This window comes from Thamnophis sirtalis, unplaced genomic scaffold, assembly GCF_051295495.1.
Source record: "Thamnophis sirtalis isolate CommonGarterSnake01/CBP01778 unplaced genomic scaffold, rThaSir2_p1.2 scaffold_13, whole genome shotgun sequence".
In the NCBI taxonomy this organism is placed as follows: domain Eukaryota; kingdom Metazoa; phylum Chordata; class Lepidosauria; order Squamata; family Natricidae; genus Thamnophis; species Thamnophis sirtalis.
This window is the reverse complement of record NW_028261393.1, coordinates 35,542,066-35,568,707: the sequence shown is the minus strand read 5'-3', so window position 1 is coordinate 35,568,707 and position 26,642 is coordinate 35,542,066. Positions and strand designations below refer to the sequence as shown.

General features: G+C 42.4%; 1 protein-coding gene across 2 annotated transcripts in view; it reads left to right on the top strand.

Annotated features, from left to right (window-relative positions):
- The window catches only part of ABCB7 (ATP binding cassette subfamily B member 7), a 110,798-nt gene that overhangs the window by 54,434 nt on the left and 29,722 nt on the right, over positions 1-26,642 (top strand). For both annotated transcript variants that reach the window (XM_014068863.2, XM_014068862.2), the window contains exons 5-12: positions 16,507-16,639; positions 17,456-17,724; positions 21,024-21,112; positions 21,194-21,281; positions 23,800-23,974; positions 24,931-25,088; positions 25,581-25,744; positions 25,894-26,023. In XM_014068863.2, the coding sequence (XP_013924338.1) occupies positions 16,507-16,639; positions 17,456-17,724; positions 21,024-21,112; positions 21,194-21,281; positions 23,800-23,974; positions 24,931-25,088; positions 25,581-25,744; positions 25,894-26,023 (1,206 nt within the window). The remainder of the gene's footprint in view (positions 1-16,506; positions 16,640-17,455; positions 17,725-21,023; positions 21,113-21,193; positions 21,282-23,799; positions 23,975-24,930; positions 25,089-25,580; positions 25,745-25,893; positions 26,024-26,642) is intronic.

Below are 26,642 nucleotides of genomic sequence, written 5' to 3'. Positions count from 1 at the left end.
GGCCCTGGCTAACATCTCCTGGAAGCTTGCAGGAAGCTCAGACAGGGAAGGCTGGAGCTCTGGGGGCTGTAAATAATCCCTGGGTTCAGGGGATTGTGGTACCAACTGATGCCTGGCTGGACTGGGTGCCCTGCGCCCAAAGGGGTCGCTCCTCGCCTCAGATGGGTGTGCAGTAGGTGAGAGGGGGGGTGATAGGGAGCTGCGCCCTCTGCCTGAGCCCCTAGGGGAACCTGGGGATGCCACCTGGGTTTCTTCCAGGGCCGGAAGCCTGTGGGGGAAGCGAGATCTGGAAGAGGAAAGACTGATGGTGGCCCTGAACCTTCTAGCGAGGCCCTGGTAATCCAAACCTCCTTCTCAGAAGTTCCCTTCCTATGGGGCCTGGGGTGCCTCTCTTGGCGGGGGACCTCCCTCTGGTGACTGGGGGAACCCCCCTGGAGGTCCCCTCGCCTGGATCCGAATCCACATGTGCTCTGGACCTGGCACCCCCGCTCCTCACCATCTCCGCCATTGTACTCACGGTTACGCCACTCACCACCTCCCTTCTTCTGGCCGGCCTCGCTTGTATAGCGCGTTGGCTGCTAGGCTTCGCGCTGCAATGTTCCCTGCCGCCAATCTGCGGCCCGACTGCCGGTGCACCGCTTGGATTGGGCCCTCCCTGGAGAGCTATTAGAGTTGGGGCCTTGGAAGCCTCTTCTGGCTTCAGCGGTGCTCTTCTGAGCGCTCTCAGCGTCCATAGAGGGAACGCCAGTCACATGCTCACTCACGTGCTCCTAAGATGGCAGAGGACCAAGACCCGATTTCCTGCAGCTTCAGAGCATTGGGGGAGGAATCTGCCGGATCCTTGGTCCTCCGATGGCCACCTGGGTGCATGGATCCTCCAAACGCCCCGTGCGGCCCTTTCCCCTCTTACGCAACCGTCCGGTCGCTTGGGATCGCACTAGCCGGTGGCGTGGCTTGGCTAGCGACGCTGAGCACAGCAAGAAGGGGTGAGGCGATCTTCAGGTAATCTTGCCAAAAATTCTGTAAAATTTCTTGTAGACTGTAGAATCCTGAAGGATCTGGTAAAAAAGACTTAAGAACTCTTGTAAAAATTCTGTGGAAAAAACCTTAGTCTTCAAAGTGAGGGAGAGTCAGGTAAAACACTCCTTCTGGGCTGGAGACAGGTTAATCTAGGAGGTCAGAAGGAGGAACGGAGGTGTGGCCTCAAGATTTACCTCAGTCTCCAGGGCAAAAGGGCTGTGGTAATACCCACAGTGTATGACTCCTCCCACGCCTCACTTCGGAAACAGGAGGGACAGAATGAAATGGGAATGACAGAATTTAAAATAATTTTTAGTTTATTTTAAATAATTAAATTGAATCGTTAAATTGTCTCAAGAGTAATTTGTCCTGTGGTGAGTTGGCCACAGCAAGAGGCTCGGTTGGAGCCTCTGCCCCAACTTGGGAGTCAGAGCCCCAAGTGCTCCTACCTCCACTGGGAACGTTTTGGCCTTTTCATATCCTCTGCATCCTCTGCATATAACCACCTCCTTGTCTATTATTTCAATGTCTGGTTGGCTGGCTAGCTGGATCTGTAAGTTGCACAGGACCTTAACTTTTTTATTCTCTGTGACCTTCTGGGGGATCTCCCATCTGGACGTAGAAGGGTCTAGAGTTTAGACCCGTGATGGCGAACCTATAGCACACGTGCCAGAAGTGGAACCCAGAGCTCTCTGCTGGCATGCGCGCCTTCACCCCAGCTCAGATCTCCGTGGCTTTTCTTTTGTGAGCTTCTGTTTCCCTGCAAATGATGAAACAGAAGCTCATGAAAGAAAAAGATCTTGCCACGCTGCCTCCCACTGGCCAGCTGGTCTTTGGGTCTCTGCTGCGCATGCACGGAGGTCGGCATTCGCACACGGGCACCTTTCAGTTTGGGCATGCACATGTTTGCAGTTTGGGCACTCAATGACTAAATGGTTTGCCATCAGTAGTCTAGTCATACACTCTGCAAATGTTCATGTACACAATGCCAGCTACTTGGTTGTGCCATTCAGTTTATGCTGTTTCTACCCGCATCTTATGCTTTGCCACTATATGTTGGACTGTGTCTGTGCCCAATCTGCACCTTGGATCCTGACTAGTGTGACAGACCCTGCTCCTATGGATGTGGTGTTATTGTTATGCTGCTATGGCATCTGGAGCTTAAGTGCTGTCTTTTCATCCAGCTCTTTCCAGCACTGGTAGGAATTTCCAATGTCTTTCACCTCAACTGCCTGTGGATGGTACATCCCATGCGGGGCCTTGCCTTGCCTTGTCATAATGGTTCCTCTGCTTGATCTTCTTCCTATGTCTGCTGCTGCCTTAGTCATTCTCTCAGAAACTCAGCTTTGGGTACTGCCTTGCTGATGTCCTTCCGGATGCTCTGGGTTTCATCCGTGACAGCAGCTTTGACACTTACTAGATCCCGCCCAGCCTCTTTCTGGCCAGTGGAACAGTCTCTGAATGTTGCCCTAGAGGTGGAACACTCCACACATTGTGTGGAGCTTCTGGTACTCAGGGACTCACATCGGCAGTTTCCACGTTCTCCTTTAGTCAGCTCATTGTAGCAGAAGGGCATCTGATGACTGGCAGGACATACATGTTGATGGTATGGATCTCGTCTTCCCATTGAGCTGGGTCTCCAAGACCTGTTTGATCTGTTGGTGGTACTTGAATGTTCCTGTCTTCTTTGCCTCTTCATCATAGCTCCCGCGTGATAGTGGAATACCAAGGTAGTTTTAACTGGTCTGTATGTCTACTATATGATCTGTTGGTAGTTCCACTCCTTCAATCTGATTATTCTCCCTCTCTTATTATCAGGTCACACTTCTCCAGATACTTTTCCAGTCTGGATGACTTCCTAATGTCCTCACCGTAGAGCTCTGGTTACCCAATCAGGACCGGTGGATTAGCAAATCAATGTCTCATTCACTCTTTGTGAATGTGGTCATTCACATAGATGAAGTGGCTGATGGTAGTTCCATTCTTGAACTTATATCCATATCCTGTCCTTTGATTATCTGGATGAGGGAGATCAAGCAGTAGGGACAGTGCATCACTTTGATGTGTGCCACATTTGATGGTCACGTGTGAGCTGTCTTGAGTTGACTTCCAATGTTGTCTTCCACAACCCATTGAGTTCTTGAGGAAGGTTCTTAGTGCCCTATTGATTTAATCCATGTGTGTAGCACTGAATTGTAGACTTTCCTGAAGTCAATCCAGGCTGTGTTCAGATTGATCTGTCTAGACTTTTGAGTTTTGGGCAATTTCTCTATCTGATGTTTTGAGCCTCTGGTGTTCCCAGTGCCCTTCTGAGCTGGGCTCATATACTGGCCGTATGGTCCCATAGCTTGGTGGCTATGATCTCAGGTCCTGCAGCCACTTTGCATCACTGTTATGTGTCTTCTCTTTCTCCAATATGTTCTTCCAGTAGTGTTCAGTTTCTACTATTGGTGGCTCACCTGTTAGTCTGTTATTGCATTGCAGTTGGGAGTAGAACTTGGATGGTTCTTTGGAGAACAAGACATTGATCTTCTTGGCTTCTGCTTCTCTGGTGTATTTCCTTAGCCTGGTAGCTTGTGCCATGAGCCTTAGCAGCCTCCAGGGCTTCAAATGGAGTCAGGCCCTTTTATTTTTTCAGAGTCTTAACTCTAATCTTCACACTTTTCTGTAACTCTACCAGCTGATTAACCTCTCTCCAAATCACCTTGATTTTAGCCTTTAGTTTCATTTTCTGTGGGTTGAGTATGTACTGTTCTTGATTGTGGAGCCAAACATCTCCAGGATTACAAGAGCTGCAATGTATTCCCATTCATTGGAGATTGTTGTGAGGGCTGTATTAACACCTTTTAGGGAACTATCTGATGGTATTTCTCTACTGAGACTCAGGAGCCAGTCGTGAGTGTTGACTGTGGCTGGTTTATCCATGATCTCATACCTCATATTAGTTGCTGTGCTCTATAATGGAAGAGGCATGGTGACATTCCAGGGTAGGGTGACAGCTGCGCAGTTGTTCTTCTGAGGCCTCTTGAGTCTGTAATGTGTAGTTGGTCTGTCTCAAGTGGTGAGAAGAGTTTCCTCTTCATTGTGTTGAAGCATTGAGTAACAAGGTCTTTCCCAGTTAGTGTGGATATATTTCCTCATGCATTTCATTTCCCCCCTATTGTAGTAGCATCCCATCAATTTCAGGTTCTCTTGTCTCATCCATGTGTGGTTTATTCCAGTAGCCCATTTATCATCAGATTGTCCTCAATATCTGATGTGAACTTTTAAAATCCAAACAATATCTAAGCTGGCATGACTCCCCTAATTCGTGTCACACTCATATTTTTGAGGTAGGAAGATGAAGCAATATATATATAAATTCAGGAATTTGATAAGAGCTGCTGTCACCTCCTGTCACAGTTGCCATCATTTTGGCCTTTTGCTCTTGGGCCTGGTATCCATTATTTATGAGTCAGGCATGTCTCTCTCTGTAGCACCTCTGACTGTTAATTTTCTGTATCTGGGAGGGGAACTGGCTGGAAATGTGAAGTGCACCAAGCGAGTGCCAAGGGAACTTTAAAATGGATGACAACGCTCGCCTCACGAGGATGTCTTATCTACCTAATCAGCAAGGGAGATGTCAAGGCAATATCTAAACTCATTTAGCTGGAGTCAGCCATACCGACCCTTAAGGGAGGACTTTTAATGAAACATCTTCAGCTTGTTTCTCCCACAGCTGCTGGTAGGATGGAGATGCCCCTCCAGGCATAACACCCCAGAAAACTCTGCTCATCTCGCTAGTTCTTCCCCAGCCCCATGTTGTGCTGAGACAGCTTGGCTCTTGCTCTGGGTGCCCATATTGGATCCGTGTCTGCCTTCCCTTCCGAGAGCACCAGGCTGTCTCGTCTCATTACCGGATCTGGAATGGAAACCCTGCTCCTGTTCTCTTTGTGGGATTGTGAACTTCCGTCTCTCCCGTGAGAAATTATCTGCCAGAAAAAGAGGCTTTGAAATCCTTGGGTCTCCACACAGGCTAAATTGATAACAACATATAAGAACAGAAGGGGGAGGGAGGGAGGGAGAGAATATGTGTGTGTGTGTGTGTGTGTGTGTGTGTGTGTATATATATATATATATATATATATATACACACACACACACACACACACACACACATACACATATATATATACATATATACATATATATATACATACATACATACCATACATACATACATACATACATACATACATACATACATACATACATACATACACCGTATTTTTCGGAGTATAAGATGCACCGGAGTATAAGAAGCACCAAGGTTTTAAGGAGGCAGATTTTTAAAAAAAGTAGGTAGGTAGATAGAGGGAGAGAGAGGGAGAGAAAGAAAGAGAAATACAGTAGGTAGGTAGGTAGGGAGAGAGGGTAGGTAGGTAGGTAGGTAGGTAGGTAGGTAGGTAGGTAGGTAGGTAAAGGGATAGAGAGAGAGAGAGAAATACAGAAGATAGGGGAAGAGAGAGTAGGTAGGTAGGTAGGGAGAGAGGGTAGGTAGGTAGGTAGGTAGGGAGAGAGAGTAGGTAGGTAGGTCAAAAAATTGCATGCACAGCCTTATGAAGGCTAATAGAGTGCTGCTGGGGAGGGGTCCTTTTGTTGCTCATTTCTGCCCTCCCAAGCCCCCAGGAGCTCTCTGGAAGCCTCCATAAGGGTATGCACAGCCATTTTGGTGAAGGGGCGGGGCTTCGGGAGGCAAAAAATGCTGTATTCAGTGTATAAGACGAACCCAGATTTTCAGCCTCTTTTTTGAGGAAAAGGTGCGTCTTATACTCCGGAAAAAAAGGTTTGTGTGTGAGATCAAAAAAATATTGGGTGTAAATAGAACAGTTTTGTAGTATTATAACTAATGTAGGTGCCACATTGATATTTATGTTTCACAAGTGCTTGAAGATATGAGTGTTTCTTAAAGCAATACATCATAATATTTAACCAGCCTTGGTTTTAAGAAGTTAACCATCATTGCATTCCAAGTGCTCACTAAAATAAGCTGTTGTTCAGCAGTGAATACCTAGGAGATGTTCATATAAACTAAAAAGAGTAGGACCAGAAGAATCAGCTGCTTATGTTCCGGGCACAAACTTCCTCCTCCGCAGAGCTCCAGTGCAAACTAAAAATTGTGTTCGCTGCCAGGACAGATTTATGAATTTAACGCTTCCCCGTATTTTACCATCCAGTCAGACTAAGGTTAAGTGGGGAATATTGGCTTCCTCTTATATCCATTAATTAGGATAATTAATAAGGGGCTCCTACAAAGACAAACTATTTTCCACAGCACCAAAAAACCAGATGAGAAACGATGAATGGAAATTAACCTAGAAGAACGAAGGAGAAATTCCCTAACAGTGAGGGCAATCAACCAATTGAATAGCTTGCCTTCCTCTATTACTGCAGGCTTTCAAAAACAGATTAGACAACCATTTATCTAAAATGGTAGATTCTACCTTTTTAAATCTGCTTGAGCAGGGGGTTGGACTAGAAGACTTCCAAAGTCCCTTCCAATAATCTTATTCTATGTTCTATTATATATACCAGGGATTGGTAACCTTAAACACTCAAAAGAACCACAAAGGTCTTAACTGGAAGCCCCCCCTTCAATACTGGAGCCAATCAGAAGTCCGGTTCCCCCACCATAAAGTCTCCTCCTAGAACAGTGTCCTTTTTCCTCTACCTGTCCTAACCAAAAGCCCTGTCGTGGAGCTGACCGGAAAACCCGCCCCCTGCCATAAAGTCTCCTGGCGCGCCATGCTTTCCCCACCTAACTGGAAGCTCCAATTGTGGTGCCGACTGGTGACAGGGAGCCTCAGCAGAGGGAGGAAAGAGCCACATGGGTCTCCAGAGCTGCAAGTTGCTGACCCCTGATATATACATATAACTACTTTTATCATCATTTAGTTTGCTTAACCCTCAATATAGAATACTAATTGTGTCTTATTGCCCAAGTTGCCATACAGGAAGAGAAAACCCAAAGCTGCAATGATAGAAGAGTAGAGTAGAGTAGAAATTTTATTGTCACTTTAAATATACACTAATCAGCATACATTAAAATAAAATTTTGTACAATTCAGCTCTCAAATGATAAATATTATACATATACATACATACACATAAATGACACAGAGAAACATTACAGTCTAATTCTGATGTATACATATACGGGGTAAAAGACGGATGGCATAAGGAACAAAGCTGTTATAGAATCTGGTAGTCCTGCTAGAAATGCTTCAAAAGCTCATCCCAAAGTGGAGCAACAGAAACAAACCGTAAAGTGGGAGTGTGAGGTCTCTAACAATGCTTTGAGCTCTAGGCACATAGTGCTTATAAGGAACATCCTGAATAATGGGAAGCGAGCTTCCTATAATCTTCTCCGCTGTCCTCACCACTCTCTGTAAGGGACTTTCTATCTGAGGCACTGCTGCCACTAAACCAAACAGTGATACAATTTGTTAAAATGCTCTCAATGGGACCTCTGTAAAAAAATGGCCAGGCAGAAGGAGAAAGATGTGCTCTCTTCATCGGATGCAGGAAATGCAGACGCTGCTTTGCACGCTTCAATAAGGATGACGTGTGGAGGGACCACTTCAGATTATTAGTTATCTGCACCCCCAGATACTTAATACTATTGACCACCTCCACAGCTGCAGCCTTGATACAAACTGGAGTATGACTACGTCAGCTCTTTCTAAAACCTACAATGATCTTCTTTGTTTTGTTAACATTCAAAACCAAATTATTTTTATTGCACCAGCCCACCAGAGCTTTCACCTTCTCCTTATAAGAATTTTTATTGTCATCCTGGATAAGATGGAAGATGCAACGAAGAAGTATGAAGAACACGTGAAAGATGGAATGAAACTACTACAGATTGACATACTAGGCATCAGCAAATTGAGATATATATTTCAGCCAGAAGATCACACTGTTGGGCCATGAGACATAAAAAAAAGGAATAATCTTGTTTTCATAATTAAGGTTACAGTAAGAACAATATTCTTCTATAATGCAATCAATAACCAGTCAATATTAATTAGACTTCATGGATATCCCTTTAATATGACAATCATTCATATTCAGTTTATGTTGCAATCACTGATGCAGAAGAGGAGGTTGATGGATTTTTTGATGAATTTGAAAGCGACAAAACAGCCAAAGGAGATGAGCTGCTTGTGAGTGGACACCGGAATGCCAAAGTTGGAAATATTAGATATACAGATCAGGAAGCCACAGTACAGACAAAATGTGATCAAAATGGATTGGCTCCAGGTTGTCAAAAAAGTAAGATAAAACTGTATGTTCTTGCCTTATTTATTTACTTATTCAATTTAAATGCTGCAGACATAAAGGAAGCTGGATTGCTTTAAAATGAGAGCTAGAAACATCAATAGCCTGCTCAATGCCGGTGACACTTCTCTGATAGCCAACAATGCAGAGGATTTCTGCTTCCTCCAGGAATAAAAGTGAAGGAACACAGTGAAAAATGAACTAAAAGAAGACCAAACAAATGACAGCAGGTATAACTAATCTCAGAAATGATAATGAATATATTGAAGGGGTAGATAACATCTGCCTTTTAGGATCAACATTAACTATGCAGAAAGAGGTAGTTAAGACTAACACTTGGAACAACAACAGCAGCAGATGAACATGAGATATTTAAAATCAACAAAAAATTGAATTAGATCAAGAATTTATCTTCCTTAGATCAAAAATTGTTCATGATGGCAGTTCTACACTTGATATCAAAGCAGGATAACCTTAAACTGCACTGTAGTGGTTAACATGAATAAGATGTGAAAAAGCAAAGATACTGATACAAATACAAAAAACAAGCTAGTTAGAACAATAGTCTTCCCTGTAATGAAGTATGGATGTGACGCTTGGACACTAAGAAGAACTGATCAAAAAATTGATGCCTTTGAACTGTGAAGCAGGCACAAAGTATGGCATATAACATGGGCAGCCAGACTTCCAGTTTGGACGCGTTGTCTGAAGGAGCTGTTTTTTTTTTAGCAGCTCCAGCCCCGAGATTGCGTTAAGCTGTCTAAACAGCATCCATCAGCTGTTTGACAGATTGATTACCTCTCCTTCGAGCAAAGAAGGAGGGGTGAGAAGCTGAGCTCGGGAAGTGCTCCACTAACCTCCCCCAGGAGATAAATCTGGGGTGTGGAAGGTGTGGGCCTCCCTGCAGCCCAGCGAACTCCGCACCCGGGATTCATTCTGCCTTTTTGCAGAAATGAAGACACACGTCCACCCTTTGCTCAACGATTGATTTATACCTGAATCCAACACAGGCAGACAAATACCGAAGAACTTCCAATTGTATGTATTAACAGACTTTAACTCCATTTTTCTAAAAATTCCTTCTAATAAACTACGTGGCAGAAACACAAAGATGGCACTGAAAAGTTTTGTAGGCGGGGATGTGCTGTGATGTTACAAACTTTCAGAGAGCTCAAACTATTACAGAGCTCATGATCATTTAAAGATCATTAAATCAGCAGTGATTTATTAGCAAACTACAGAATAATAACTGGAACAAGCAGCTTGCCTGGATTTATTAATTGCGTGCAAGATAAGATTAACTGAGGAAATGGAGTCTAAGCAAGCTAAACCACCTATCACTTCTAAGAGCGCAAGGAGTTCACCTGCTCCGGCAACTAAATTACAGTCATTGTTGCCCCTTCAACCCCCACTCCTGCTGGAGAACCTTTGCTCAAGAAATATTACAAAAAGTATTAAATGATGCTTTCAAAGATCATGCAGCCGCAATGGAAATTAAAATACAGGAAAATATTTCTGTTGCTTTCAAGGAGATTTCGGAAGACCTCTTGGGATTGGTCCAGATTCGTAATCAAGAAATTAGAGAAGATATTTTAGATGCTTTTAAATGCTTATCTGGCTACGTATCAGCATTGGAGGATAAAGTGGAAGCTCTTAGTGATTCCAATATTAACCTGGTAACGAAAATGAATGTGGTTTAAGGCAAGGTTGATGATGCAGAAAATGAAATTACAATGTTGCAGTACAGACAGATGGAATTTGCTTTAAGAATAGTTTTAGTTTTAGTTTTAGTGTTTTTTTGCCTTTATTTGTATGCCGCCCTTTTCCCTGGGGGGACTCAGGGCGGCTCACAATTCAAAAGGGGGGGGAGAAGACAAACAATAGACAATACAGCATGTTAAAAAGAAAACACAACAGTCGCACAATTCGAGTGGGGCTACAATAAGGGGCCTTAGAGAAAAACCAAGCAAACCTGAAGGAGATTTTCTCAGAAGCCTTTGATCAACTGATGGGACGGCCAGGAGGGGACTTTGACTGGCAAATTGACAAGATATATCGTGTTAGTTCATGGCTTGCCAGACAGAAACAACTTCCAAGGGACATTGTGGTGTATTTGATATTACAAGAGTCTTATAAAACCAAGTTGCAAATTGGGGGCCAGGAGGTGATAGTTCTGAAGGAAATACCACCCAAAATGTTGAGATCTAGAAAAGACTATGCCTTCTTAGTGGATGAACTCAAAAACCATCAGTTACAGTTCACATGGGAAGCTCCAGCCGGATTAGTGGTCAACTACATGGGACAAAGATATCGTCTTAACTCAGTATGGAACGCTAAAGATTTTTACAGCAATATACTGAAGGCTGGACATCCCCCCTCCACCAGGACCCAGAGAAAGAGAGCAAGAAGGACAGAACAGACAGCAAGATACCCAAGGATCATTGCTGGTGGACCAAGTTCGGATACCTCTGCTGGAACTAGAAGGAGCGAAGGAGCAAAGACAAACCCGCGTGGTCACTAGGCGTATGGAACAAGAGTTAAAGAAGCAACAAGCTTTGCAACAAACTTACGCAACGGCTAAAGAAACCACAGATTCTAGCTCAGAAGCAGTGGGAGGAGCCAGGCCGAAAGCCAAACTACAGGATTTCCAGATGGCTCTTAAAAAGCTTCAGGGAGCTAAAGATGACAACTAAATTCTTAACTTGGAACGTCAATGGCTTAAATTCATCACAGAAAAGGAAGAAAATAAACCATTATTTGAAACAATTTAAGAATGATATAATTTAAATTTAAATTCTATTAATAAATTTGCCTGCAAGAGACACATATTAGAACAACTAACCAGAAATATTTGATGAACGCAAGACTTGGACAACACTTTGTAGCCTCCGCCTCAGAGAAGAAAAACGGTATAGTTATATACATAAGAAAGGACATAAAAGCTGAACTAATTGAAGCAGACTCCCAAGGAATATATATTGCAATAGAACTTGTATTAGAAGGGGAAAAGATACTTTTAATGGGAATATATGCTCCCAATCAACAACAAGACAAATTTTACAAAATGCTCCGTACTAAGTTACAAACTTAGCAGAGATGGCTAAAATATCAGCATATTTTAAGGATCACACAGATGAGAAATATAAACGAGTGGAGAAGATGGATTGACTATATTCAAAATAAATATGGGACTAAGAAATTCCAGATAGTTTATGACTGAAAAAGCGAGGAATAATATAATCTGTTTAGAGTTAGCCTAACAAAAGAGGAATTAAAGCACAAATGAAAGATGATACTAACTTTCTTTTAGTTTATTTTAGAATATGTTTGTTAAAGATTTATACCCTGTATTTGCTCTGGGAAGTCGGGAGGGAAGTTGGGGGTGGATTGGGTTTGGGGGGGGGAGAGTGTGGGAGGGGAGGTAAATATTTGTAAAAGCTTTTTTAATATTTTCAATTAAAAAAAAAACATGGGCAGCCAGAGCGAGAGGTGCTGAATCGTATAAAACTAGAAACATCACTAGAAGCCAAATTCACAAGACTACGTCTGATTTACTTTGGCCACGTCATGCATGCAAATTCATTGGAGAAGGCAATCATGCTAGGAATGGTTAACAGGTCAGGAAGGGTCAAACAAAGAACTTGCAACCTTGATAACATCAAAACTGATACCAAGATGAACATCCATCAACCGAAAGAAGCCATGTTTGGCAGGGTAGCATGGAGAGTACTTGCCTATAAAGTCATTAAGAGTCGGACATGTCTAGATGACTAAAACTACTACCAGTGCTTGGAAGAGCACTCATGAAGACCTTTGAGAAGATATTCAGATGCCACAGTATTACAGCATATCAGAATACTTGAAGCAGTGATGCTTTCTGTGTCTATGGAAACTAAAGTTGGATTTTGAAGAAGCAGGATAAGAAGACAACACTTTTCATGTTTAGTGTTGGAAAAGATCAACACCAGCATGGACAGCCAAGAATATAAGGAAATGGATGATCAAACCAACGAAGAGGTCTCACATGACCAGGCTTAAATTATTCCACTTTGTAGCTGTAGGTTCTAATTCTGGGAAAGTAGAAGTAAGAGAAGAAGAGGCTGACCAGCATCAGGATGGAGGGACTCAGTTACATTTGTGATGAATACACTGTTGGATAACTTCAAAAACCAAGTTAAGGACACACCTTCATGGAGAAAATTTCTGTGGTCATTAAGTCAGTACCAACTTGATGGTGGCGCATAATTTAAAATTTCAACTTAGAACCAAGCATTAGATCAGTTTTCTATACTTCTGTGAATACAGAAGGATTCTTTTCTAGAAAATAGATTCTTGCTTGTATAAGCATGGCCTAGCTCCAAAGAAACACATTCTAATTTTATTTGCCTAAAGAGATATTTAGCTGCAGCTTGTAGTGGTTTTTGAAGTTATTTGGCAATTTCAGACTGTTTGACAGCAGAAGGGAATTTAAAACCTATTTTTGCCTTTAGAAAATATTGAAGTAATAGTTTTCAACTCGTGGTACGTGAGACTCAGAAAGAGTGCAGGTAGGTCATTGAAATGTTTGTAAAATCTTTAATACTTACCATAAATTTTGGGCAAAGTGTTTCAGGTATGAAAAGTTTAGAACCCCTGAAAAGCATTTTATGGATGATCATGAGACCTTCTGGGAATTCCTAAAGTGGCTCTCTGGCAAAATTCATTTTAGTTGTTAATCAGTCACTGGTACGGAGGAAGATAAATAAGCCAAACCTGACACTTTTGATTTTGACAGGTAGTGAGTGGTGAAGGAAAGGGAAAATGAGAACACAATGGGGTGTAATATTGTGGTGTCTCATTCAGATTCATACTTTTACCCTTTAGGAGTGGGAGAAACCAATTTTAAATTTTGTGTAAGCACTTTCAAAGGTAGGGCTACATCAGAGGAGGATTTATTTCTTTTTGCAAAATTATAGTAAAGCCAATTAATTCAATTGACAATTCAGATGGCTACCTAAAGAGATGGTGGGGGGCCTTTACCCTTTTAACTTTGGGAAAAATGTGTATCTCTTAAAACTCACCATGGTGAATAGCCTGTTTTTTTATTTATTAAAAAAATAGCAGGAGAGGGAGTTTTCCAGAATTGTCATTATAATAAATGTCATTACTTCTGAATAGGCTCTCCTAGGGAAACCAGTTTTATGGCCTCTAAATGATGGTCACCACAATGTAGTGCAGATGGAGTGGTATTGTGCCAAAAACAGAAGAATGAATTAAAATTGAGTTTCCAGTCAAGCCGGACCGAAGGGATTTGACCAACAATTGTTGCTGCTTATCTGAAAAGCATAGTTAGAAATTAAAATTCTAAAACAAAATGCTTCTTTTAAGCTTTAACATCTGTTGAGTACATTCTTTAATTCCTTAGAGTTTTATGTCTGAATTTTCCAACAATCTGCTTTTTTCCCCACTGACTGTGATTTGTGATTGTAACATTTTAAATGTGTGAAATCTTCAGGGATGTTGTGTAATTCTAATCCAAGTAAACTCCTAGAGGCAAAGCAAAACTCCAATATCAAATGGTGATTTGAAGCATTTCAGTTTCTAATAGCCCCAAAGCACCCACCACAGTGAACAGTTTAAGGGACAAAACAGGAGATAAGTTCATGTGTCTCTCCCTAAAACTTTGGTATCTCTTTAATGAACCCTTATCCTATTTGAACATTAGATTGGTGGTTGTGTTATTCAGGGCCTTTTTAGTGGTGGCCCTGGAAAAATGTACCACTCTAGATAGGAGGAATGTTCCCCTATTGGTTAGTCTTAGTTGCTCTTCAGCATTCATTACTTTCTAACTTGGTATCCTTTCTGCTTGTATATCTGGGTTAGCTAGGGAAGGGCAATCTCGCTGGTTCTGCACATTGCTGTAAGCCATGATTAATTGGTAACCCAAAATTGGTGATCTTGTATCACACAGTAGGCAAGAGGCTAAAGCAATCTCATTTGGGGTTAGTGTGTAATATGAACCTTATTTCAGAAGATAATGCTGGTCTCTGGCATTCACGACTCCCAGGGTTGGGTCATGCCCTCGATGCTTTTTAACGTCTATGTAAATCTACCAAAAGGACTTAGCCATCTGTGCGCAGTTTACTGCCATAACTGCACTGACTTTAAAAATGTTACCTGATTCAACTGACTTTTATTGGAGAAGTGCTCCTCTATTGATGTTTTAGTCCTGTGGGAATTGCTAGGAGTGTATTCAGTTGAGTGAAATAGATTTTCATGTATTTTATATTACATAAAAGTTTAAAGTGTTGCCATTGCTTTTTTTATTTTTTACACTTGTAAGTTCTGCTGCTGTCCTATGTCGCCTTCAGGCAGGTAGCTTAAAAATAAATAAAGGAAGTTGTCCATTTGCTTATCTATTTTCCTGTTTGTTGAAAGTAAATCAGGCTGTCTTACTGCATTTAGCATGGGGGGGAAGCGATTGCTGAGCTGGTCAGCACCCAATGGCGGCTGGTTGATTTCTGCAAAGATGACTGCAATCCAAAGTGCTCTGGAAACACTTGAGAAAGAGGAAGATGGCTGGTTTTTCTCCAGCTTTTAAAAGGAGCGGCACATCAGAAGTGTTCTTGTGGTGCTGTTGTTTTTCACCTGTATATCAGCACTGAGCAACCCAGAGGTGGATCACTACCCGGAATCCTTTTTGGTAATCTTCAGAACCAACCAGAACCACATTTCTGAGATGCAGCAACATATCCCCAAATCTTGAAAGTGATATCTGCTTCCAGCCCCCCCACCCCACCCCAAATTGTGTATATAATTTCTCATCAAGATGTGTGTTGTACACCAGTAAGGTGTTGCCAGAAGAAGAAAGGGGGGGAATATCCCCCTATAAATGGGAAACCAATAAGAATTCTTGGTCTCCTGTGTGAGTAATGCTATGAAATCATTACACCAAGCTGCTGCCAACTTTCAGGATTCAAACATACTAGAAAAACTGTGCCTCCCTCCCAACTACCATCCTGATCCATGCAAAGCACACATGCACAGAGTAAAGGGGTCAAAAGTTTCTTAAATGTCACAGAGGTTTTACAAGCAGCAGGCGGCAGCACAGTTGTGTGTGCAATTGCACGTATGCATTGGTACAGTTACATGAACAAGGAAGCTCACCTGCAAAAGTTCCAGATCCAAATCAGGAAACGATATCCAAGGTGTATCATGTTGCTCTCCATTGACTGTATGGTGCTGAATTTTTGCACTTTTACCACACTCATTGTACATTGTTGGCTAGACAATTTTGTCTTTTATTTTTCAAGCTCTTTTTTCTCATTTTTTAAAAAACTATTCATGCGCTATATTTCATAGTTCTTGTATTGTGAGCCACCCAGAGTTATCTGGGGTTAGGCAATGCCAAAATTGAATAAGTTAAAATTAACAATTGACTTTCATTTCTACCTTGGGCACATCCCCATGGTCACGTAAATGAAATTCAGATGCTTGGCAATTGACTCATATTTATGACGATCGCAGTGTCCCGGTGTGACCTTTTGATGAGGAAAGTAAATGGAGCAAATCCAGATTCATTTAACAACTGGGTTATTAATTTAACACCTGCAGTGGTTCACTTAACAAATGTGGCGACAAAAATCATAAAATGGGACAAAACTCACATAACAAATTTCTCACTTAGCAACATACATTTTGTGCTCAATTGTAGTTGTAAGTTGAGGACTACCTGTATAGGAATGTTCCTCTTCCTCCTAGCCAATTTTCAGGGATTAATTTCAGGTTCTGTCTGGCAAGGTTCCTGGTAACCTTTCCCCCGTTGTGTCTTTTGAGGTACCGGGTTTTATCTTGGCTTAATGTCTGCCTTGTCGAGAAAGGCAATGGAGTTCTGTCCAGTCATGTCAACACTTTAACAAGTACTTTCTCAACCAATGGGAGTGGAGAGGAAGGCTGTTTTTTATGAAAAGAGGAAAACGTGTCACTTTGGCTCTGGGCGGGTGGGCGTTGTACTCTTACACTGTTGTGCCTGAAGGCCATAGTGCTCTGCCAGCCAGAGACAGGAGCAAAATATCACCATTTCAGCTTCTTCGGAGAAAACATTTATACTTTATAAATAAAGCATTTTTAGCATGTCTTGCATAACCATATACATACTGATCTTGCATAATATCTTATGCTTTTTAGGCTATGAACATTGTGGTTCCCTTCATGTTTAAATATGCAGTAGACAACCTCAACCAGCTGTCTGGAAATGTTCTGAACCTGAGTGATGCACCCAATACAGTTGCAACCATGGCAACAGCTGTTCTGATTGGATGTAAGTGTGATGCTTTAATCTGCTGACAGGTGCTGACTTTCTTCGGGAAGGCTTGGGAACATTGGTGCACATGACCTTTCACGGGGAAGCATCTGGGGTGAACGTTGTTTGCTGGAGTCTCTCCTACTTTGTTATCCTGAAGAATGAACAGCACTGCAATTCTCTTGAGTTGTATTATCTGCTGGATTAATAGCCTAGACTCCAGGCCTGCTTTTGCATTGTCTTTTCTGTTTTTTTAAAAACCAAATATCTGAAGATAAAATCTGTTTAAAAGTGACTTACTGTATTTTTCAGACTATAAGATGCACCGGAGTATAAGATGCACTAAGATTTTGAAGAGGCAAATTTTTTAAAAAAATTTTTGCACTCTGCAGACCTCCCAAAAATGGGCCCATTTTTTTGTCTAAAAAGGGCATGCAGGAGATTTACAGAGTACTCCTGGGGGCTAGGGGAAGGTGAAAAACAAGCAAAAAGCGGGCTGTTTTTTGCTCGTTTTTTGCCCTCCCCAGCCCTCAGGAGCACTCTGGAAGCCTCCTAAAGGTTATGCACGACCATTTTTGCAAAGGGGGCAGGATTTCAGGAGGCCAAAATTGCTGTATTCAGTGTTTAAGACTCACCCAGATTTTCACCCTCTTTTTTTGAAGAAAAAAGGTGTGTCTTATACTCTGAAAAATATGGTAACTGATAACCTTTGACTTCTCAATACGGAAACGTTAATGGGGAGGGGGAGGGGGGTTATTAAAAACTGCTGTTGATGAATAAAGTAAAATTAATTAAAAATGAAAGCCTTTTTCTCTCCCCTCCTCCTTTTGCCAGACGGCACCTCGCGAGCGGGCGCAGCGCTGTTTAATGAAGCCAGAAATGCCGTCTTTGGGAAAGTGGCCCAGAGTTCCATCCGGAGGATAGCCAAGAACGTCTTCCTCCACTTGCATCAGTTGGACTTGGGCTTTCATCTGAGTCGGCAAACGGGAGCATTGTCCAAAGCCATTGACCGAGGCACCCGCGGCATCAGCTTTGTGCTCAGTGCCCTGGTGTTTAATCTGGGCCCCACCTTGTTTGAAGTTTGCCTCGTGAGTGGGATTTTGGTACGTGTCATTTTCTTTCCATTGCGGCACCAATCATTGGTTTGAGATCCACGTCTAGTGGCTCTCGGATTTCTCTGGAACCAGGTGTGGCCCAATCCTTGCCTTTCCCAGAATCCTGTTGAAGGAAAGAGGAAAAAGAATGGGTCAGAAAGGCAGAGGAGGGCTGTTGCAGCCATCTAACGTGGCCCCACCCACCCTTTGCTTCAGTTTCACCCCCTTTGAGAGCCCTGGTGGTGCAGTGGTTAGAATGCAGCATTGCAGGCTGATTCTACTCACTACCAAGAATTTGATCCTGACTGGCTCGAGGTTGACTCAGCTTTCCATCCTTCTGAGGTCGGTAAAATGAGAACCCAGATTATTGGGGGCAAGAGGCTGACTCTACAAAACTGCTTAGAAAGGACTGTAAAGCACCATGAAGCGCTATATAAGTCTAAGTGCTGTTACTTTGGCATCCCCAGAACAGGTCTTGGTGCTCTATTATTCTTAAGGAAATGCACGCATAGAAAAAGTGGCCCCACTGGATGTTTATGGCTGTTAATCTACAAATAGAAGCATCCACTAAACATCGTCTGAATGTGATGCTGATACAGGAAGCTGCTAGGGTAAGCAGGAGAAGTTCCCAGGGTCTCTTTGAAAACCTCTCTAGCCGTAGAGCTGCTTCTGCATTATTTTAAGAATGGCATTTTTTACAACTTAAATGCACCTGAGCTCCATTTGTATCAGACTCATGCAAAACATTTGAAACGGCCACTTTGCAGGGAAAAGATCAGTCCCAACCCAGGCACACAGAAGCCGCTGAGGAAAGCCTTGATAGCCATTGCACTGAACTTTAGGGAAGGAGCTACCCTTTCTGGTGCTGGGAGGATGGCATTGCTTGCACCAGTGAGTTTTGCAAAAGTCTCCATTCTGGTGCTTTGCACAGCCTTCTTCCCTGTGTTGCAAAATGCTGCATGCTTACTGTTCCATGACAAGAGGAGCCTAACAGGTAGAGGTAGTCCTTGCTTGGTGACCGTCATGACAGCCTCGGAAAGGGTGCTTTATGCACCCTTCAAGCATTTCTGACAATTGTAAAATGTTACATGCTCCCCATGAAGTCACATGACTACATTACGGATGCTGGGCTCACATTTATAAGCATTTGCAGCGTCCCATGGTCACATGACCGTGATTTGCCACATTCTTTCCAGAGAAAGGAGAAAAAAATGCCCATTGGATAATGCTGCATTTGCTTAACGTCTATGTGGTTCACTTAATGACCGTGGTGACTCGCTTTACAATCATTTGGTGACCTGCTTAAGGTTCACCTCAAGTTACGGCCAAAATTCCTGGCCCAATTTTGGTCCTAAATTGAAGACTGGATAATATCTCCCCACTTCTCTGGAAAAAAACAAAACATGTTGATAGCCGCTGATTCTCAAAAATGCAGCACATAAGCTAAGAGAGAGCAATGCTCACAGATTATTGCCGAGAAGGCTAGCTGTCAGTATGCTTACAATGGCCCAGATGCTCCCTTTCTATTCCATGCTTTCCATCTGGTGTTCTCAATATTCCACAGCATTTGAACCAGGTTGACGTTTAAGAGCAGGCACATAATCCTTCTCCTTCCTTAAATTTAGCCAGGCTTTCTAGCAGGAGATCCATAAGCGTCATGCCAAATCTCAAGCAGGAATGTAAAGACAAGATATGAAACCCATCCCCAAATCAAACAGTGGTGGCTTTTGAGTTAATAATGCCCAGTACCTTTCATTTAAATGGGTGGGGTTTGCATTGTGCCAAGAAAAAGAAATAAACCCTATTCTAATTGGAGCTTAAAGTGCGAAATCTCTCACAGCTGCTTCTCCTGACAGCAAATGCCAAGAAGTTACACATGACAGAGTAATAAGTATCATTTTAGGACTGTGTTCTTAACCTTGGCAGATTGAAGATATATGAACGTCAACTCCCAGAATTCCCTAGCCAGCTATGCTATCTGCGGAATTCTGGGAGATAAAGTCCACACATCTTCAAGTTGCTTCGGTTAAGAAACACTGGTCTAAAGGGGAAAAAAAGAGAGGCTTTAGGGCAGGGGTCTCCAACCTTGGCAACAGAATTCCTCAGCAAAGCTGGCTGATGAATTCTGGGAGTTGAAGTCCACAAGACTTAAAGTTGCCAAGGTTGGAGACCCCTGCTTTAGGGTGCCTTGGGTTTCTTTCCTGCCCTTGCTGCTGAGGATAAAATGTGCCCAGAAGCTCTTATTCATCAAAGCTTTGAGGTCATGCAAATATCCTGGGTTGGACTATTCCAAAACTTTCAACAGAATAGCAGTTGTTCCTTTGGAAATCTTGGAGTCACTTCTAAAGACATAAAATGTCATCATACAATGGGACTTTATGCAGAGTTACAGCAGTGCTGCTTCAGCTCTCAAAAGTGTTGGGGTTTTGGAAATGAAAGACCTGTCCAGATTGAGTAATTCTTTAAGAATTATGACAAGAAAGCAGAATTGTAATGCTAAACTGCTATATGACCCTTCTTGGTGGCGCAGTAGTTAAAATGCAGTATTGCAGGCTAATTCTGCCGACTACCAGTAGTTCAATCCTCACTGGCTCAAGGTTGACTCAGCCTTCCATCCTTCTGAGGTTGCTAAAATGAGAACCCAGATTGTTGGGGGTAAGAGGCTGATCAGTAAACCGCTTAAGAGGGGGCTGGAAAGCATGGTAAAGTAGTATATAAGCCTAAGGGCTATTGCTATTGTTAACTCTCAAGACTATTTTTTTCTACTATGTATTCAAAATGGACTGTGATTAATTAATTTGTGTGTGTGTGTTTTGAGAGCATGCATCAGAATTTTCATTTTTAATGTGTGCCAATGTGTACAGGCAAAAAGGAGGACAATAAAGGTTATCTTAATTGGAATCATTGCAGTTTATTTCCTGACAAATCTGGTCATCTGCCCATCTTTTCCTTGAATCGGAGCTCCTGGACTCTGTTCATTACTTCCATTCATTTTGGTTGAAAACAGCTCTCTGTATGTGCTTCTTGTAGAGAAAGATTCTTTCCCCTTCTCCGCTGTAAGTGCAGTAGCTCAAGAGCACAAGTTGAGTGTTTGTATCTGAGAGCCTGTGGCCTTGTAGAGCTGCTCCTAAGTGCACAGGGTGTCAAGGAGCTAAACTTCCTGCACCATAATCTTTCCATTCCACTTCTGTTTGGCTTGTAGACATTACTATTCTCTCTTATATATGTATGCCTTGTCCAGAGAACTTTCTGTTCATTGCTGTTCTAACAAATATGATTGGAATCCCCTTTTTTTCTCTTCCCTGCAGTATTATAAATGTGGTGCGCCTTTCGCACTCGTAACCTTGGGGACATTAGGAGCATACACGGCATTCACAATAGGACTTACACAGTGGAGGTAAGACAGTCCCTGATGAGATTTGACTGCCTGGTGAAACTGGATGGGAACAATTGTCTCTGCCAACCTTTTGTCTTGCAGAACTAAATTTAGGATTGAAATGAACAAAGCAGATAACGATGCAGGGAATGCTGCCATTGACTCTCTGCTGAATTATGAAACTGTGAAGGTAAGCCATTAGCATTTTTAACTTTTCATATTGTTATTACTTGGGTAGACCTTATTAACAATGCATGCCATTTTGTACCCTTTGCTCAAAAAAAGAGAGATTTTTTAAAATTCCTTTCTATTAGGAACAATGACCAAAAGAATTACTCTTAGCCTAAATAGGTAAACAAAATGTCACTTACTTGGGCCCTAAGCTGTTGATTGCCTGTGTGTAATATAAGAATGCTGCTTCTCCTTTCATACTTTCCCTCTTGATTAGCTTCTTTAAGGAGCCAGATGCTTTTTTCACTGAAAGGTCTGCTTAAGTGTGTTTGACCAGCTGCATGGCAGTTTATTAATTCCTGTTCAACTGAAAGCAGAAATGCAAACCCAGAACCCAAGCCATGATGGGCAACACAGTTTAAGGGCTAGTTAATGTGGATGGCCTGAATAAGCTTCAGGTTAATCTCAGTTTTAAAAATCACTATATCAAGAAGTACCGTATTGAGACTATGGAATAGTATAAACCTAGGCTCTGCTCAAAAATGCTTTTCTTGCTTTCAGCAGAAGCAGCATTTTATAGGAAAGAAACAGCAGGTAAATAGAACTGGTTAACCTATTGAGGAGAGTTGTTAGGAAAACAATGTGGAGAAAAAAATAAGATTAAATTAAAAGAGTGTTTGAGTTTAGTTTTCAATGCGTTTCGTATGCAGAGCTCAGAGAAAGAATCAAGGTAGATAACAGGACATTTGGAATTGAGCAACAAAAGAAAGAACTTGTAATTATTAAAATTAATGAACCCTTACTGATATTTGAAACGGAGGATGAACAAATGAAAGAGTATGATAAAATGGGCTAAGAATTTCAAATAGAATATTGTTGGGAGAGTGAGAAAACATGAAAAGGGTTGAAATTTTCATGAAACTTTTGTTGAAATAAAATGTCTCTCAAATGATGTATTTGGTGGTATATGACTCCAGAAGAATTAGCCAGTCACTCTCTCTCTCAGCCTTAGGAAGAAGTGAATGGCAAACCATTTAAAAAAATGTTGCCTTCCCCACTGCTGCAGGAAACTTTTTCACATCAGACAAGTTTGTAGTATTCATTGGGCAGACACATGGTGTTTCTTATTTATCATTATTTGACAAGGATTTCAAAAGCTTACAACTCAGTTTGCTTCGCAGACTGGAACAATATCATTAATGTTTGCTGGGTACATCTGTAAAAGTAGGATTGTCCCAATCTGAATCCATACTCATCTGGAAAATTGAATGGTAATTCTGGGACTGTCAGCTTTAACCCCATATGATGCCTGTTGCCTTGCCTGGCTGTTTAACCACTGAGGATGAGCCATGGATCTGTATTACAAGAGAATATGCTAATAGGATGAAAAGACTGCATGTGGCTGGTAAGAACATGTGAAACATGGTAGGTATTCATGCGCCAGAGCATGCTCAGTGGTTGGTCCAACTGATTCACGGAAAACACAGATGCAGGTAGTCCTCAACTTACAACAATGTATTTAGTGACTGTTCAAAGTTACAACAGCACTGAAAATGTGACCGTTTTTCACAGTTACGACTGTTGCAGCATCCCCATGGTCCTGTGATCAAAATTCAGATGCTCAGCAACTGGTTCATGCTTATGACCGTTGCTGTGTCCCAAGGTCATGTGAACTCCTTTTGTGGTCTTCTGATAAGCAAAGTCAATGGGGAAGCCATTCAGATTCACTTAACAGCTGGGTTAATAACTTACTAACTGCAGTGATTCATTTAACAACTGTGGCAAGAAAGGTGTTCCGACCCAGCTCAAACGACAAACGCTCTGTAGTTGAAGCAATGATTCCTTTATTAGGAGCAAAAGTTTCTTTCTCGCTGCATATTAACAAGTCCTTCCATCAGGGAGATGAATTGTTCTCTGCCACAGCTTTTCCTCTCCGCCCCCTGCCTTTTATCCCTAGAGCTAGGGTGGGGTTTCACTAGCAGCAGTGGCTCTTCCTTCCCAAGGACCGGCCCATAGATTTCCACCGCTTTCCTCTCCTCTGCCTTCTGTGCATCCGCGCATCAGGCACTGGACCCAGCTGCTTCCTCTTCCTCATCAGCCACCTCCAGAGCTGGGGACTGTTGACTCTCTAATGGAAGGCTGACGGGTGGCCCAGACTCTGCCTCTCTCTCTCTCTTTGCCAGCTCCATTCTCTCTTCCCCCTTGCAACTCTCAGGTTGCCTTGATGCAGACCCTGACTCCCACGCCTCCTCCTCCTCCTCCTCCTCCTCCTCCTCCTCCTCCTCCTCCTCCTCCTCCTCCTCCTCCTCCTCCTCCTCTGATTGGGCTGCTGGAGGGGCCGGCAGCTGAAAGGGCACAACAAAAGGTGATAAAGTGGAGCAAAGCTCACTTAACAAAGGTTTCACTTAACAGCAGAAATTTTGGGCTCAGTTGTGGTCATACGTCGAGGACTACCTATAACTGCATCCTAAATCATAAAACATCTAGGATTTTCCTAAGGAGATGAACATTGTGCCATCTTTTCTCCCTTTTCATAGTACTTCAATAATGAAAATTATGAAGCCCAACGGTATGATGGATTTTTGAAGACCTATGAAAACGCCTCACTGAAAACTACCTCAACTTTGGCTCTTCTTAATTTTGGACAAAACGCTATATTCAGCATTGGATTAACTGCCATCATGGTGATGGCCAGCAAGGGAATTGTTGCAGGTACTTCTTACGCATCCAAACTGGTCATTCATATTAAACTCATGTTTCACTTCCACTCCACTCCCTGCTCTACCATAGGTTGATTCTTTTCCTTGCTCTTTTCAAATGTATGTTCTGTATTCGTGGTGGTGCCCCAAATGTTCACCCCGGTCACACCAGCTGGCACCACCAAGGAGAAGGAAGGCTGTAGGTTTTGCAGCAAGTGGTTGCAGGTCCCCCCCCCTCACCTGTTTTTCTGTTACGTTTTGTAGTAGTGTGATCTAAACATGTGCTGTCGGTTGACTTCAGCTTTAATATGAATCTGTGCTGAATATAAATTTGAGTAGGGTTAATACTAGCTTTGAACATAGAACATAGAATAATAGAGTTGGGAGGGAGCTCGTAGATCTTCTAGTCCAATCCTCTGCTTGACAAAGAGACCCTATACCCGTGATGGCGAACCTATGGCACGCATGCCACAGGCAGCACATGGAGCCATTTCTGAGGGCACACAAGGCATTGCCCTGTCAGCTCCAGCACGTGCTGGCCAGCTGATTTTCAACCTTGATTTTCGACCATTTTTCACCCTCTGGAGGCAATCTATCCCCAAACTTCCAGTTTGCGCGTTGGCTGTTTTTCATCCTCCCCAGGCTCCAGAGGTTTTCTAGGCACCCAAGGTGAAAAAGGTTCACCATCACTGTCCTACACCATTTCAGTCTCTTTCTGAAAACTTCCAGTGATGGAGCTTCCACAACTCCTGAAGCCAAGCTATTCTACTGGTTGGATGCTCTCACCACTAGGAAATTTCCTCCTTAGTTTTAGATTGTTTCTCTCGGTTAATTTCCAACATTGTTTCTTGTTTTGCCTTTTGGTGCTCAAGGAAAAAATAAGCTTGCTGCAACTTATTTTGAAAAATTAAGCTACTACATGGCTGAAAACTGCCTTATTGCTCATCTACCTTTTTTTTTGTCACGAAGGTAATTTAACTGTTGGTGATCTGGTCATGGTGAATGGATTGCTGTTCCAGATTTCCTTACCCCTTAACTTCCTGGGGACGGTATACAGGGAGACGAGGCAGGCGCTCATAGACATGAACTTATTGTTTACGTTACTTAACATAGATACTAAAATCAAAGTGAGTATTGTCTATAAAATCTTCCTATTTAAAGGTTTGTCTTGTATGCTAGTTTAAAATGAATCCAGATTTGTTTTCATGGCAAAATTTGAGCAGTTACTGAAGATCCTTCATTTTAATGTTGCATTTCTGAAAGAGCTTGGGGGGGGGGAGCCAAGGGGCTATGTGTAATCTCTGCATTTTCTATAAGTGTGCCCTGTGCATTGAAATTTTATTCTGTCATTTTAATTAATGATGCAGAATTGATTGTGCAAAAGGCTGCTTTGGAGCCAGACCATTCTGGCAAAAAAAAATTATTGAGCTTGAAAGAAGGGAGAGAGAAAGAAAGAAATTTACCTGTGACTGAAACTGCTAGGTTTTTAAAAAATATATTTTTAACCTCTTTCAGGCATTTGCTTGTGCCTCGTTTTCAATTAGATCTGTTGTTTAGCTTGCTAAGTTCTTTAAAATACCTTCCGGTCAGTGTGTAAAGCGGGACTCTTCTTTTAATAGGATAAAGACCTGGCTGCACCCCTGCAGATCACCCCACAGACTGCTACCATCGCCTTTGATAACGTGCATTTTGAATACCTTGAGGGGCAGAAAGTCCTCAGTGGCGTCTCTTTTGAAGTCCCTTCCGGAAGCAAAGTGGCCATTGTAGGAGGCAGTGGGTCAGGGTGGGTAAATGGATGCACAAAATTCTGCATCATTGATTGGTTTCTTTTTTCTTTCTTTTTTTTAATGGCCATAAAACCTTGGTTTTTTTTAAAAAGGTGCAAAACATTGTTCTAGCCCTGAGTCTCTCTCTCTCTCTTATTTTTTTTAGGAAAAGCACAATTATGAGATTATTATTTCGCTTCTATGAGCCTCAGAAGGGAGAGATTTATGTTGCTGGCAAGAATATACAAAATGTCAGTTTGGAAAGCCTGCGGAAGGCTTTAGGAGTTGTGCCACAGGTATGTTTTTTTCTACCTTGAAAATCATCCTAATGTTGCAGCCCTGGAGTCTGATGTAACAATGGGGAAACTGAGGCGATGAAGCCAAATAAATAAAGCAATAGAAGAACAAGAAAAAAAATCAGATCAGCAGGCCCAGCATGTGTGAATAAAACAGTTTTTATCTGATGATTAAAATCCCCCAGAAAAAAGGTCTAAACCGATGTCCTTCTGAAACTAGTCATAAAAGCTGAAAACATCCACCAAAAGGATTTCCTGTTAAGACCTGTATTGTTTCTGGAGCTGGAGCAAAATAATCACAGCTGGGGAATTCTGGCTGTTGAAGTCCACACTTAAGTCACCATGGTTGAGATACACTGCTCTGGAGAAGCAGGCGCCTCTTAATAATGTTCAAGTTAGGTGATGCTTGACATGGCTCTGTCTTGGAAACGTTTTCTCCCTGTTAACGTATTCCAGATCACTCCGTAAAGGGGGTAAACAGCCCCCACCCTTCTGGTTGGTTTTGTTGGTCCTTACACTCTCTTGCCAGTTTTGGCAAGATGCCAATTAGAGCCTTTGGGAGTGTGAATCTGAATGATTTGTAGTCCCTTGGGAGGCCTCTCCTGCCACTTCAGCTTTC